The sequence below is a fragment of the Geotrypetes seraphini genome, chromosome 19 (genome assembly GCF_902459505.1).
Source record: "Geotrypetes seraphini chromosome 19, aGeoSer1.1, whole genome shotgun sequence".
Classification (NCBI taxonomy): Eukaryota; Metazoa; Chordata; class Amphibia; order Gymnophiona; family Dermophiidae; genus Geotrypetes; species Geotrypetes seraphini.
This window is the reverse complement of record NC_047102.1, coordinates 39,595,077-39,609,099: the sequence shown is the minus strand read 5'-3', so window position 1 is coordinate 39,609,099 and position 14,023 is coordinate 39,595,077. Positions and strand designations below refer to the sequence as shown.

The window sequence follows — 14,023 nt, the reverse complement described above, 5'->3', positions numbered from 1 at the left end:
CACTTTACCTGTTTTGATCTTTCAGCAAAAACAAAACCCTGCTTATGTCTGTCCAGATTCATGGCATTTTTTTTTTTCTTTTTGGAAGACTGAGATAATAAAATGTAAAGAAGATCAAAAAACTACTTACACCGTGAAATGATAGACAAAGCATTTCCAGCCTGTAGGTCTTTCCAAAAAGTTGTAAACTCTACCCTGAATGTTTGTCCGGGTGAGCAGAGGTCTTCTCCCACTGTAGATAGACATCCTTGGATCCAGGTTGATATTGGGTCGAGGGGATTCTGTGTTGACCATCACCTCGCCCTTCAGTTCACTCAGAGGTAGATCGTCCGTTTGGGGCGACTCTTTGCTCCCGACCTTTTCTTGGGGAGGAGGGATAGGATCGTAGTGTGAATTAAGAGCATTTTCAGCCATCTCCAGGGAGGACTGTTGTTAAAGTGACTCTTCCTGGCAGCAGTCAGTCTTCCTAAACTCCAGCGTCTCCCTTCTGGCTTTGGAGGCAAGGACATCAGTGAAAGGTATTCTAAGAGAGGGAGGGGAGGCGGGAAAGCAAATGCTGATAGCTTTGAAGACGAAAACTGAAACGTCTCAGCTCTTCATGTTCTTTGTAGCCTTGTTTTCTGGATGGGACAAAAAAAGTGAGAGAGAAACAAAAAGATATAATTCTGAGAGCAATCGCACATGAGTCGGTGATCCTGCCCTCTTCAGCTCTCTATGCATACTGTAGGTTAAGCAAAAATGGGAGGGATTACAGAGCTCAGACATTCCCTTCCAGTACACAGCAACGAGCGTGTGAATACATACATGCCAATGAAAGCCGGAGGCCTCAAGAAGGAAGCACGCATCTGCAGGGGTGCATTTAAAGTAGAAAAAAGTTTCTCCTTTGTTTAAAAAATTGTGGTCGGAGAACCTGTCACCTTAGTATAGCGCAGGATATGAAAGACTGACACATGCACAGAAATCTTATACAGGCATGCTTGCTTAACCTGTCACATTGTAAACCTAATATTAGGAAACAAATCTTCCTTTATATGTATGAGGAAACAAGATGTAAAAACAATCTAACTTTCCCTGGTTCTAAAGCTTCTTTTTTATCTGGACTTACAGTTCTGGCCATACAGATTGCTCATGGATTTGTATAATTTACTTCCCAAAGTTTAATATATATATTTCTAACTTGCTATTTTCAGTTTGGAGTAAAACGCTTAGAATTTATGATTGGCGTTTTTATCAAATGTTTTAATAAACTTGAAACTTGATCTGCATAAGAGTGAAAGCTGTGCCTACTTAAGTATAAAAAAAGATAACACTTAAGAAACGCTAGTAAGCCACCTAGAGGCTGCCAGATTTCTTACTTCCAAAAGAACATAAGGTCATAGGCTCAGGCTATTAAAGTCTTTTGATAGGAGGTGAGATGAGCTTGTAAATGATTCTTCCTAGCTGCCAATTTGTGGACAGAAAGAACAAACAGTTTAACCCTTTCAGGACCATAAGGATCGTAGGCCAATTTTTGTGGTTTTGACGACATTTTTATGGTAAAAAGGGCTTGCAGATGCCAAAAAATTGATTTTTTTTTGTGAAATATCATTATTTTTATTTAAAAAAATCACACTTCTGGCTTATGGACAGTGTGGCAAGTGAATCTTCTCGTCAATCTGGCAACGACGCTAATGAATGAATGTCGGAACCAGTTTGTTTACATAAAGGCAGTATCATATGGAATCCGTACATATCAAATTTAGAACTGTAGACTATCCCAATCAAAATTGATAGGATTTTAAAGTTATGGGACAAATATGTCCCTTGGTCCTGAAAGGGTTAATGTACTCACCTGAAATGTGCTGCAGTTAAACAAGCAAGGGATTCTTTAACTAAGGCACATTAAGCCCAAACATGGGTTTAGTGCACAGAAAAATGGCGACTCTGCAATCTGTTTATGCCAATCGCGTGCTAAAAAAGTACATTTTTTCCCTGCGCTAACCAGTTAGCGCATCTACATTATTGTGCATTAACTGGTTAGCCCACGAGTCCTTATCGCCTCCAAAATAAGGGAGGCTAAGGGCTCACGCAATGATGTTAAAAAAAAAAAGGCCACATGCTAATGGCAACATTAATGCACGGCTGTTAATTAACAAAATAGAAAATCAGACTTATGGCCATAGTGAAAAAAAAAAAAAGGCCTTAGCGTGCAGGAAAGACATACAAGAGCACACCAAGGCCTATTTTTACTGCAGCTTAGTTAAAAGGACCCCAAAATTTTAAAAACAAAAACTTCAAGGCCAAAAATAGCAGTGGTTCTTAAACCTGTCCTGGGGAACCCCCAGCTAGTCAAGTTTTCAAGATATCCCTAATGAATAGGCATGGGCAAGATCTGCCTGCCCTATAAAGTAGATAGTAGGCATGCAAATTTCTCACTCATGCCTATTCCTTAGGGATATCTTGAAAATCTGATTTGCTGGGAGTCCCCCAAGACAAAGTTTAAGAACCACTGTGCTAAGGGATTAGCGAAGAAAAATGCAAAGAAGCCCTCTTTATACCATTTTAACACTTGGCGTACGCTGTCCACCTTAGTAAAAGGAACCCTAAGTTACAAATTTATATACCAACATGTTATTAACTTGGATGTATTGCTACATGTTATTTATAGGCGTGTCAAAAATCTCCAATCATATATCCAAACCAGAAATATTTAAAAATCACATTTTCCTGGACCAAATATTGTGATTCAAATCATCATCATAATGTTGAAACTTCAGTACTAAAGAGCCATCAGAAGTAATACTCCAGGTATACAAGACACCAAACTCATGGAGCTATGAGCCGCTACACTTCTTCATCGGCTCATGAACTCATGTAGCAAATCTTATTGTTTTAATACTTATTTAAATAATTTACATAGAAACTTAGTAGCTTGTATAGAGAGTTTAAATTAGACTTATCTTTAAAGCCCTGGTAAAGACCAGCTTATGCCAAGAGCAGGAATGCGCCAATGGCAACATGCATGTTTCGTATGCAAAATACTGCTTCAGAGTGCAACAATATTAGGTTCACAAAGTTATAAACATGGCGGCCACCAATGATGATCCAACTTGCGAGACTTGGATTCAACATTCTCATTTTTCTGATAAGATCATTACCTGGCACAGATATATCAACAATATATTCATGTTATGGAGGGGCACTATGGATGAATTTAAACTTTTTTGCAGTTGGTTGAACACCTGTGATGAAAATATTCAATTCACTTACCATCGTTCCTTCCATGAGATTGCTTTCCTTGATGTGATTGTGAAACAAGATGAATCAGGGTTCAGTACTAAGGTTTTGGGGTTGTTTTTTTTAATCTACTGATGGGAACAGGAATCTACCAGTTGTCACCCATCAAATTTAAAGCAGGATTTACCTCATTCTCAATTCTTACATTTTAGGAAGATTTGTAGTTAAAAAAAAAAAAACAAAATCACAATTTAAGTGACAATCTAAATATCTATATAAGGATCTATCTGACAGAGATTATAGTTCCCACATTCTTTTTTTTAATCAATTTTATTAGTAATTTTGGCAATAGAGCTAGGAAATGGAAGTTTACAAACTGAAAAGATAAGGTAAATTACCTTGATTACTTAGTTCCCACATTCTTAAACAGGCATACATTAGAGCAAAATGCAATCACCGGGAACATCTTCTTTTGCCTAGACAAAAACATTCTAATGAGTCTTCTATTGTCAATTTCATTTCTCAATACACACATGCTAGTCCTATGATTAATAAGATCATAAAAAAACATTGGTCTATCATCAAGCTACATGTTTTCAAGGATACGAATCTTAGGACCACATATTCCAGAAGTAAAAATCTGAAAAAGATTTTAAGTCCATCTGATATCCCTGGGTACACAGACTGTGAGCCCACCAGGACAGACAGGGAATAAATTCTGAGCTCTCTTGGGAGAACGGTATAGAAAATTGAATGAATGATATCCAAATAATAAAAGCAGGAAGATGTTGGATGTCACTTTAGATGTGATTTCAGTAAAAATTGTGGTGTGATTTTGGAGACCAAGGATTTTATTAATCCTGTGGATAAGAAGATTTACAATCTTAGACACTTTAGCAATTGTAATCTGTGATCTACATTAAGTGTCCTTGTCAAAAATCTACACAGATCTAATCTTAAAAAAGACAAAAGACAGAGGCAACTCTTGTGTTACATTGTATGAATATGGGACAATTTCAATCAATTACAATGTTTCATTATTGATAGAATTGGCCGTCCCACCTCCGAAGATGCAACTTCCTTCTTCCTCAGAGGAGGGTTGTGCCCTGAATCGGAGAGGCCAATTATTTTAAAATACACATCGATTCGAATCGATTCACCCAAAGTGAATCGGTGAATCGATTCGAATCGGAAATCGGGCAGCACTAGTGTATACATGGTCATACAACCCGGGTCTGAAGAATTATTTGACTTTACAATTACAGCAGACCCTTAATATTTGCGGGGGTTAGGGACAGAACCGACACGCGAAAAGAGAAAATCGTAAATAATTTTTTGGGCTGGCTCTGACCCACCCCTGTTTCTCTCCTGCGTCCCCGACCTTACCTGATGGTCTAGTGGCCACGCGGGGCAGGAGCAATCTTCCTACGCTCGTGCTCCATGCAGAACCATGCTGCGAGTGCTCGTGGTCTCAGGAGACTACAACGGAAACTCCCTTTGTAGTCTCGTGAGACCACAGGAATTCACAGCACGGATGCACAGCATGGCTCTGCACAGGGCAGGAGCGTAGGAAGATTGCTCCTAACCCATGTCGCTGCTAGACCACCAGGTAAGATCTGGGGGGGTATCCGGGGCAGCGTTTCTCAATTAAAAATCAAGGCAAAAAAAAAAAAAAAATCACAAATAACCAAATTTGCAATTGGGATAACCGTGAATCAGGGGGGGGGGCTGTGTACACTGAAAGCTGCTACTAGGACTTTTAACTAGAAATTGAAAAATGGTTTTTGGTGAAAGTTTTTAGCTGAGGGTGCTATTTGAGAGGATCATCAGAGGCTTGGCTGTCAGTTGTCACATAAAGGAGATGAGTTTGTTTATTTTTTTAACATATTGGTAGCAAAATACACAATCAAGCTGTTGGTGAAACATGCAATCAAGTTATGTGAAGTAAGCCTTATTTATCCCTTCTGCTTCTTACAGGCTTTTTGAAGCAGGGAGTTCCAGAATAATTTACACTGTTCATATTCAACAAGGAGGGAGGGAAAGTGCAAATAGGGCAGTTGTCCTCGACTCCTGTTAGAAGAGACAAACCCCCCCCCCCCTCCCAGCCTACATCTGTAAGAGATACAGCCTACTGATATGTCTATTAAAAGATTTACTATACTATATCAGTTTACAATTAAATTAAAACAAAGGACTGCCAAAACTTTCATAGGAAAGAAATATCCACACAACAAAATAACAAAACAAAAAGCATACCTAGTGTAAAAACTTAAGATATTGATCATTAATAAAGAAAAGAAAAAAAACCGTAATCCCCTATAGCAGTGTTTCTCAACCTTTTTACACTTATGGACTGGCAGAAATAAAAGAATTAATCTGTGGACCGGCATCGGTCTGTGGACCGGCGGTTGAAGAACACTGGGCTAAGTCGTGGGCCAGACCCCGCCCATCTCTACCCAATCTCCACCCCAGACCCCACCCCCATAATAGTACTAATTGCACCTTGCACGTCCCGTGCCTCATCTGGAAGTTGCAACGTCAGAGAGAAGGCTTCTGGTTCAGGCGCAGGATGCCCGTGGCTTTGTGCACTGAATCAGTTAGGAAGAGGGCGCTGGCTCGAAGATAATGGCGCATCGATCACACCGTGGACCAGTGGCTGAAGAACATTGTTTTGGGCCTGATGCACATGCTGGCCCTGTGGACCAGCAGGACATTTCTGTGGACCAGCAATGGTTGAAGAACACTGCCCTATAGCATTCTAGATTATTGATCAGGAAGATTGAAAGCCATCTTTAACCCTTTCAGGACCAAGGGACCTATTTGTCCCATAACTTTAAAATCCTATCAATTTTGATTGGGATAGTCTACAGTTCTAAATTTGATATGTACGGATTCCATATGATACAGCCTTTATGTAAACAAACTGGTTCCGACATTCATTCATTAGCGTCGTTGCCAGATTGACGAGAAGATTCACTTGCCACACTGTCCATAAGCCAGAAGTGTGATTTTTTTAAATAAAAATAATGATATTTCACAAAAAAAATCAATTTTTTGGCATCTGCAAGCCCTTTTTACCATAAAAATGTCATCAAAACCACAAAAATTGGCCTACGATCCTTATGGTCCTGAAAGGGTTAAGAAATAAATTCTGAGCTATACTTTAAATTTAGTTAAAGAGGCTTTGTTACATATTCTGTTCCAGAGAGCTGGCCCTAATCAAAATGTACCACAATCTCGTACCGAGTTGTGTTGAGGGGTTTTTTGTTTGTTTGGTTTTTTTTGGGGGGGCTGCCAATTTCTACCCTGGGCCCCAGCATGTTTAACATCAGATTCAATTGCCTTTTGCAAAAAATGGCTAAAAACAGGTCCTGCAATACATACTTTTACCATCACATAAATTAGCCCCAAGTAGCCATCAGGTGGTGTGGGAAAGTTCTCTGGACCACAAGACACAGCATAAGAAGACAATTTGTTTCTAACAAGTAGGATGGACAGGCCAAAATTGTCATTTTTTTTAAGAGGGGGGGGGGGGAGTTTCAGAATAAATTTTGCCAGCAGGACATGCCTACTTAACAGTCACCACTGATAGGGCCTTCCTATGGCTCAACGCCCTTTGTAGCAATCTCGCTGGAGCTGCCAGCACATGTCACACTAGTTTCCTCGCCTTCTGTCACTCCTAAAAATGGTTACGGATGCACACGTTTCCTGAAAACATGTGCAAAATAAGGCACAGCCTACGTCAGCAGAACTGAGCCCCCAAAACAATAGCGAATTCCTCCGACAGCCCGTTTCTCGTTTCCAGCACCAGCTTCTTCCTACCTCGCACAAACCCCGGGAAGGCTCGCGCTCTGCACCCAGCCATCGAGCGTCCCGAACTCGCTTCTCTTAACCCTTGCAGTGCCGGGGCGCTCTCAGCCCAGAAAGGGAAGGCGCGCGGGCTGCACGCGACGGCCGATTAGTCACGCGGTTTTTTCGCGGGGGTGGGAGGGCGGGGCGGTTATTTTCGCGCGTGAACTGCAAAGAAGCAGATTTTCCCAATGCGAAGTCGCTCTCGCGGAAGCGGAAAGTTGGCTTTGCTGTTTCGAAATCGCGTTTGTTACGGACTTTTTGTTTTTGTCCACACGGCTGCCAGGGAGAGTCCAGCGACGACGGAGGGGGCGGGATTTTTGAAACCATGCGTTGGTTTGCAGGAGGCTATGCAGTAATTCCCTCGGGACAGCGCAGCTGGAATGCAGGACACCCCATTGGTGGCGTAGCGAGGGAGGGGCGGTCCGCCCGCCCTACGTCACCGCCCCTGCTGCTCTCCTGAAGCCAGGCATTGCGGGACCTCGCTGCGCCTCCCCGCGGTTGCCGGCTCTGTTCCGGAACAAGGAAGTGACGTCGGGGGGAAGCGCAGCGAGGTCCCGCGCGGACTGCCTGTACGTTTACAGCCGCTGCTGCTGCTCTAGGAAAGCATAGGGCAGCGGTGGGAAGGTGAGGGGGCAAGATATTCGATGGTATTGGGGTAGAGTCAGAAGGGCGCAGGAGACTGATATGGAAGGGTGCTGCTGGGCGAGATGCTGATGGAAGGAGAGAGAAAGGGCGGACGTTGGAGGAGAGTGGGGGCAGATGCTGGATGGAAGTAGACAAAGGGGGGAAGAGGATAGAGTTAGTGAAATAGTGGAGGGGTGAGGGGGAAAAGCGGCAAGATGCAGGTAGACACAGTGAAAAGGGAAATTGAGGACAGGGTAATGAGAATTTAATCTAGACAGATGCAGAAAATAAATTAAGAAGGAAGTCGAGGGAAGAAAAGGAAAGGAGAGAGTCAATTGAGTTTTGGTTTATGGTTGTACTTGTTTTTAGAGTATTGTATCTTTTATCTTGTATACAAATTTCTAAATAAAAATATTTACAAAAAAAGTCAATAAAACAGTCTTTAAATCAATCATTGATCGCAGACCCAATAGGGTCCATGTTTTGGCTTAAAAGCCTGCTTCAGGTGTACAAAAGACATCTGCCCAGTAGATGGCAGTCATGTGCTGTCAATGATTAGGTTTAAAACAAATTATCCAATTTTTGGGTGCAATATCAAAACAACTCCACAATAATGTCAATAGAGCTAATGGGGTAATTTAATAAAGTGTTTTCCATGTCTAAAATGTTTTACATGTGAGAAATGGCTCTTACAAAACTGCATGGCTGAGTACACTTGTATGTATGCCAATGAAATCGCATGTGGGAGTTTCTGGGGGGCAGAGAAACGGCAGAAGAGCAATGGTGTCTCGAGTTAGGCACCTAGATTGGCACACCTTGCTGATCTAGGCACCTAACTTAATTATTCTCTTTGGCTTAATCAGTGCCATTAATTGAAAAGTCAGTTACTAAAAAAGGGGGAAAACAATCCACAGGAGAGAAATCATAAGGAAAACTGGATCAAAAAATGTGTGCGAGGGGGTGCTGAAAAGTTCTCAGCCCAACCAACCAACATCCTAAATTCTGACCATTATTTTGCCACTGTAGCTGAAAAGAGTGTTATCTTATTTCACTACGTGCCAATTGGCAGAAACAAGGTTCTATGTTTGACAATGTTTCAGGTCATTGATATCGCCTTCTCTGTTTTCTTTGTATCTCTACCTTGACAAGGTAGAGTCTCTGTTTGGGTGCATTATTCAATGCCAGTACCTGGATGTGGCCCTGGCGTTGAATTTCCAACCCTAATTCTGCTCACTGCAGAAGTGCTGGAAATATAGCTCTGAGACACTAGAGGACCAAGAACTTTGGTCAAGGTGATAAGGAACATTAGTGGGATATGAACACTAGTGTTCTTGGCTCTCGGACCACTGTACTAGTCACTAAGCTACTCTTCCACTCTGTTAGCTGCAAGAGATTATGAGGGTCATACAGTGGCGTAGTAAGGGGAGGTGGACCATCCCAGGCACCATCTTGGTGGGGGCGCCGACACCTCTCCAACCCCCATGCTACACTCATACTCACACTCATGCCTTCCTTGCTTCCCCCCCCCCCCCCATACCTCTTAAAATCTTCACCAGCGCAAGCGACTACTCTGACTCCCTCTGAAATCACTTCCAGGTCATGGGGCCAGGAAGTGACATCAGAGGGAAAGCCAACACCAGTGCAAACAGCAGGCCAGAGAAGCTGGCAAATATTTAAAGAGGTATGGGGGGAAGGAAGGGCATGAGAGGTGAGGGAGGGTGGAGAGGAGGGTACAGCCTGGGGGCATCACCACCCCAGGCACCTCTTACCCTTGCTACGCCACTGGGGTCATATGACCTACACTGAATGCAATGTTTGCATACCCTTTTTACATAGGAACTTTGTACCAATTTTCAAAAGGAAAGATTAGAGAGACGGGGGCTTTTTTTGCTGGAGAAGCGGAGACTTAGAAGGGATATGATAGAAACTTACAAGATCACGAAGGGCATAGAGAAAGTGGAGAGGGACAGATTCTTCAAACTTTCGACAACTACAGGAACAAGAGAGCATTCAGAAAAATTGAAAGGGGACAGATTCAGAACCAATGCTAGGAAGTTCTTCACCCAATGGGTGGTGGACAATTGGAACGCGCTTCCAGAGGAGTGATAGGACAGGGTACGGTACTGGAGTTCAAGAAGGGATTGGACAATTTTCTGAAGGAAAAGGGGATAGAAGGGTATAGATAGAGGGCTACTATACAGGTCCTGGACCTGATGGGCCGCCACGTGACCGGACTGCTGGGCATGATGGACCTCAGGTCTGACCCAGCAGAGGCACGGCTTATGTTCTTATGGCACAAGGGTGCAAGTTCTGCAGGTAGAATTTTGTCTAAACAGTGTGCATGTGGATTTGAAAATGCAACATACAAACGAGCAGGTCCATGGGAATACTTCATTTCAATATGGTTAAAGAATGTGTGCTCGACTTTTAGTTACACTGAGGGAGGGCAATTTTCAGAGAACCATTTAAGCAGGTAATAATAATAATAAATTTTATTCTTGTATACCGCCCAACCATTAGTTCTGGGCGGTTATCAGGAAGAACTGCACAATCAGTGAAGCATACATGTAAACAGGTTAAGAAAATAATCATGATACAAACTTATCAAACAAATAGGTTTTCAACAACTTTCTAAAGGCATGATACGACTGAGTTTGAGGAATCAAAGAATTCAAGTCATTTACTAAGAATGCATGTCGGCGCCATTAATGTGCATTATTTGCCACAGGGCTCACTACATAAAATGGGCTTGTGGCCAGTAATACAGGATAATGATGTTATTACATATTGTTATACTGTAAATGAACCTCTTTATGTCTGTAGAAGTTGCTTTGAAATTTGACCTCAGTATAACAGGTGTGGAACGTAAAACTATTTGTCTGCCTTATTCAGTCTCCTTTGATATGGCCCAGAAACCTCAATAGTGGATCTGTATTCAGCCCTACCTCCACTGATATTTACATAGAATTAGGAGGGTCTTTCCTTCTGCCCGACGTAATTCTGTAGGCCAGACAATGAAGAAACAGAAGAGGAGGGGAAGAGAAAATAACAAGTCTGGTAATGGGGAAAGATTTGGATTTAGCTCACACCTTTTTTTCAGTAGCACCTCAAAGATGAGTTACATTTAAGTGCTCTAGGACAGTGAGTGATTCCCAACTGGAGGCACCCCTGCCAGTCAGGTTTTCAGGATATCCACAATGAATATTCATGAGAGATTTGCATGTAAATCAATTGCATGTAAATCTCTCTCACGAATACTTTAAGTTTCAAGTTTATTAAAAATTTGATGTACAGTACTCTCCTGAAATTCCAGGAACTCCCGCGAATTTCAAAAAAACGCAAATGCGGTTTTTCGCCTGTCAAAAGGCAGGGGAGGCAGGAGATTGCAGCTGGAGAGGCAGGAGAGGGCAGCTGAAGCACCGGCAGGTGAAAAAAAACACTCGCGGTCTGCTCCGGCCGCTTCTTCCTGTAGTAAAGTTGGGCTATACCAATCAGGAGCTGCTTTGACACGCATTCCAGTCTTTTGGAATCCTTCCCAATATGATCGACAGATTGGCTATTAGTTGGAACAGTTCAGCTATAGCCCCTTTCAGTTCCTTGATTACCCTCGGATGGATGCCATCTGCTTCCGTGGATTTATCGATTTTAAGCCTATCATTCTGCCTGCATAAAAGTTAAGCACGGATCCTGGTGCAAGGCACTATTCTTTAAATGGCGCCCAACTTGGAGCACCATTTGCAGAATAGCTCTCGGCGCTCATATTTTTTCGGTGTCGATTTTTTGGCACCATAAACAGAATTTGGTCCATAGGGGGAAATTCTCAATAGCTTTCCTAAAGTTAGGTGCAGAAATAGTGCGTGCTAAGTCAGCGTGGATTCTATGACAGTAGCTGGGCATGCACCCAACTTCAGTCATGTTCAGCAGGCCAAAAGGCACCTTGAAATAATATTCCTTGTGGATATCTGGAAAACCCGACTGGCTGTGGTGCCTAGGTCTTTCCCTGTCCACACAGAGACTGCATTTGAGGGGGGTTGAATGTAGAGAATGACACGGGGACAAATTTTCCCACGTCCCCACAGGAACTCATTTTCCCGTCCCTACAAGTTCTTTTCCTGTGTCATTTTCTAATTGAATGACTTGCCCGAGGTTCTTAGGATCTGCAGTGGAATTTGAACCTGATTTCACTGGTTCTCAGCCCCCCAGGTCCTTATAGATATTTTTTTTTAACTAACAGAGCAGCAATTGGTTACAGGATTTGACTGGAGTCATTTAAATAAGCTGCCTGCACTGACTTCAACATTAGCACTACTCTTTGTAGACACAGGAAATCATACTGAACAAATAGAGCTGCCTCCTGGGGCAGTGTATCCTGACGTCTGGATGGCAAAGTTTCAGTAACATCTGTCATCATGGATAACCAAGAGGTAAGCCCAGGAGTCACTTGCAGATTTCTGCTTTGAAAAACACTTACAGAGTGACTATTTTCTCACTGCATGTCTACCGCTCTGGAATATTTGTTTTGATTTAATCCTTGTTAAAGCCAAAGTTTCTTTAAGGTGCGTGCATGACCTAATGTGTGATTATGGTCCCTCACTTTCAGTTTATACATTTTTCATTTGCCAGAAATTCATGTGTATTTTAAAAAAATTTCCCATACTGACAAAGATCATTTCTAATAGTTAAGGTGGAAGGGAGAAGCCCCTTCATGCAGCCCCTCTCTGTAAATGGGTTCAGGAAACATCTGAATTTGTATGATTTCACACCAAGTGTTCACAGATCAGTGCAAGGATTGGAATTTGGACTTTGTGCAGTCTTAAATTCTGGTGGGATATTATATATGTTGTTGCTGCTGGGAGAGGGTGGGGTGTGGAGAATGAGGGTTGGTATTTTAAGGCACCATTTAAGAATGTATCTCCTGGTTTAGGTTTGAAGGGGTTATGTGCGGGGTGGGATTAAGATAATATAAGATTATATACTCATTTGTGACAGTATTTGTGATTTCATGTGATGGTTTAATGTATTTATATGTGTTTTATGCCCTTATGTTACACCAGGAGTTCTGCACCAAAAATGTAAAATTTTTTGTAAAACAATAAGAACATAAGCAATGCCTCTGCTGGGTCAGACCTGAGGTCCATCTTGCCCAGCAGTCGCTCACGCGGCGGCCCAAAAGGTCCAGGACCTGAGCAGTAATCCTCTATTTATACCCTTCTATTCCCTTTTCCAGCAGAAAAATGTCCAATCCTCTCTTAAATCCCAGTACTGTATTCTGCCCTATAACGTTTGAAACTTTGGGGAAAGCCTGTGTGGCATTAAAATAGATATTGTTCAGTAAAATGGTTTAGAATTTTTATAAATAGCTTGAGTATAATAAGTAGGTGATTGGCAACAGGGCAGGATTAATTCGTCGAGGGCCCCTAGGCACACAATAATAATAATAATAACTTTATTTTTTATTACCGCAATACCACAAACAGTTCAGAGCGGTTTACAATGTAAGAGACTGTCCATTTACTGCGAAGATACAATGTGAGGGGATGTACTATGCAGTTGGGAGCAGTTTACAATGCAGGGGACTGAACATACACAGCGGAGATATTTATACAGTGAAAATACAGTGCGAGACTACAAGTACACTGGGCCACCTCCCCCGCCCTGCCCTACCCCATCATGCACCCAGGGAAGCTTTGGGCAAGCAGCACAATTACAGTTCCCGTTGCCTTTCTTACCCACGTTGCTTGCATGTCTTACTTTCTGTCGATGGGGGGGGGGGGGCTGTGTTGCTGATTGGGGTAGGGCCCGCGTTGCCGATCGGGGGGACCTGCGTTGCCGATCGATGCTGGAGGGACCCATCGCCATTTGGAAAAAACCATGTTGATGCCCTCCTTCATCGGGCCCCCCTGATCATTCCGGGCCCTAGGCACGTGCCTACTTGGCCTATTGGTTAATCCTGCCATGGTTGGCAACCGATGAAGTAAATATGAGCGTGTAAGCAATTACACATGAGAAAACCCTAAATTGGATAAAATGCACCACAATATAAACTATAGCTTTTTGCTTAAATGTAATAGACCTTCAGTACTTTCTCTAAAGAGTGTGTGGGGGTGGGGGTGGGGGTGGGGTGCTTTAGTTTGGACTATTTATTAAGGTTTGGTACCTACCTAACTATGACTTAACTTCCTCTCCCCTTCCAGCTTTCTCTCTCCTCAAGCTCAGCCAACCCTAGCAAATCACTCTCCTCAGTTTTCTCTTTCCCCACCTAAACTTGAACTCCTCCCCAGGTTTGATCCTTCTCCCTTTACCTGGCAGGATCAACCCCAGTTTTTTCTGC

The 14,023-nt window shown here is 42.6% G+C and overlaps 2 protein-coding genes across 10 annotated transcripts in view; one reads left to right on the top strand and one right to left on the bottom strand.

Moving 5' to 3' along the window:
• Window positions 1-7,453, bottom strand: part of KCNQ1 (potassium voltage-gated channel subfamily Q member 1) — a 705,822-nt gene extending 698,369 nt beyond the window's left edge. Inside the window, exons 1-3 of one of the 7 annotated variants that reach the window (XM_033928568.1) lie at window positions 7,039-7,453; window positions 3,615-3,692; window positions 131-620 (exon numbers count right to left, since the gene is read on the bottom strand). In XM_033928568.1, the coding sequence (XP_033784459.1) occupies window positions 131-414 (284 nt within the window). In that variant the 5' untranslated portion in view covers window positions 415-620; window positions 3,615-3,692; window positions 7,039-7,453. Of the gene's footprint in view, window positions 1-130; window positions 621-3,614; window positions 3,693-7,038 lie in introns of those variants that run through there. The other 6 variants (XM_033928567.1, XM_033928571.1, XM_033928565.1 and 3 more) reach the window with 6 other exon arrangements.
• A 4,561-nt stretch (window positions 7,454-12,014) lies between these two features.
• Window positions 12,015-14,023, top strand: part of TRPM5 (transient receptor potential cation channel subfamily M member 5) — a 116,194-nt gene continuing 114,185 nt past the window's right edge. For all 3 annotated transcript variants that reach the window (XM_033928019.1, XM_033928018.1, XM_033928017.1), the window contains exon 1: window positions 12,015-12,116. In XM_033928019.1, coding sequence (XP_033783910.1) covers window positions 12,102-12,116 — 15 coding nt within the window. In that variant the 5' untranslated portion in view covers window positions 12,015-12,101. The remainder of the gene's footprint in view (window positions 12,117-14,023) is intronic.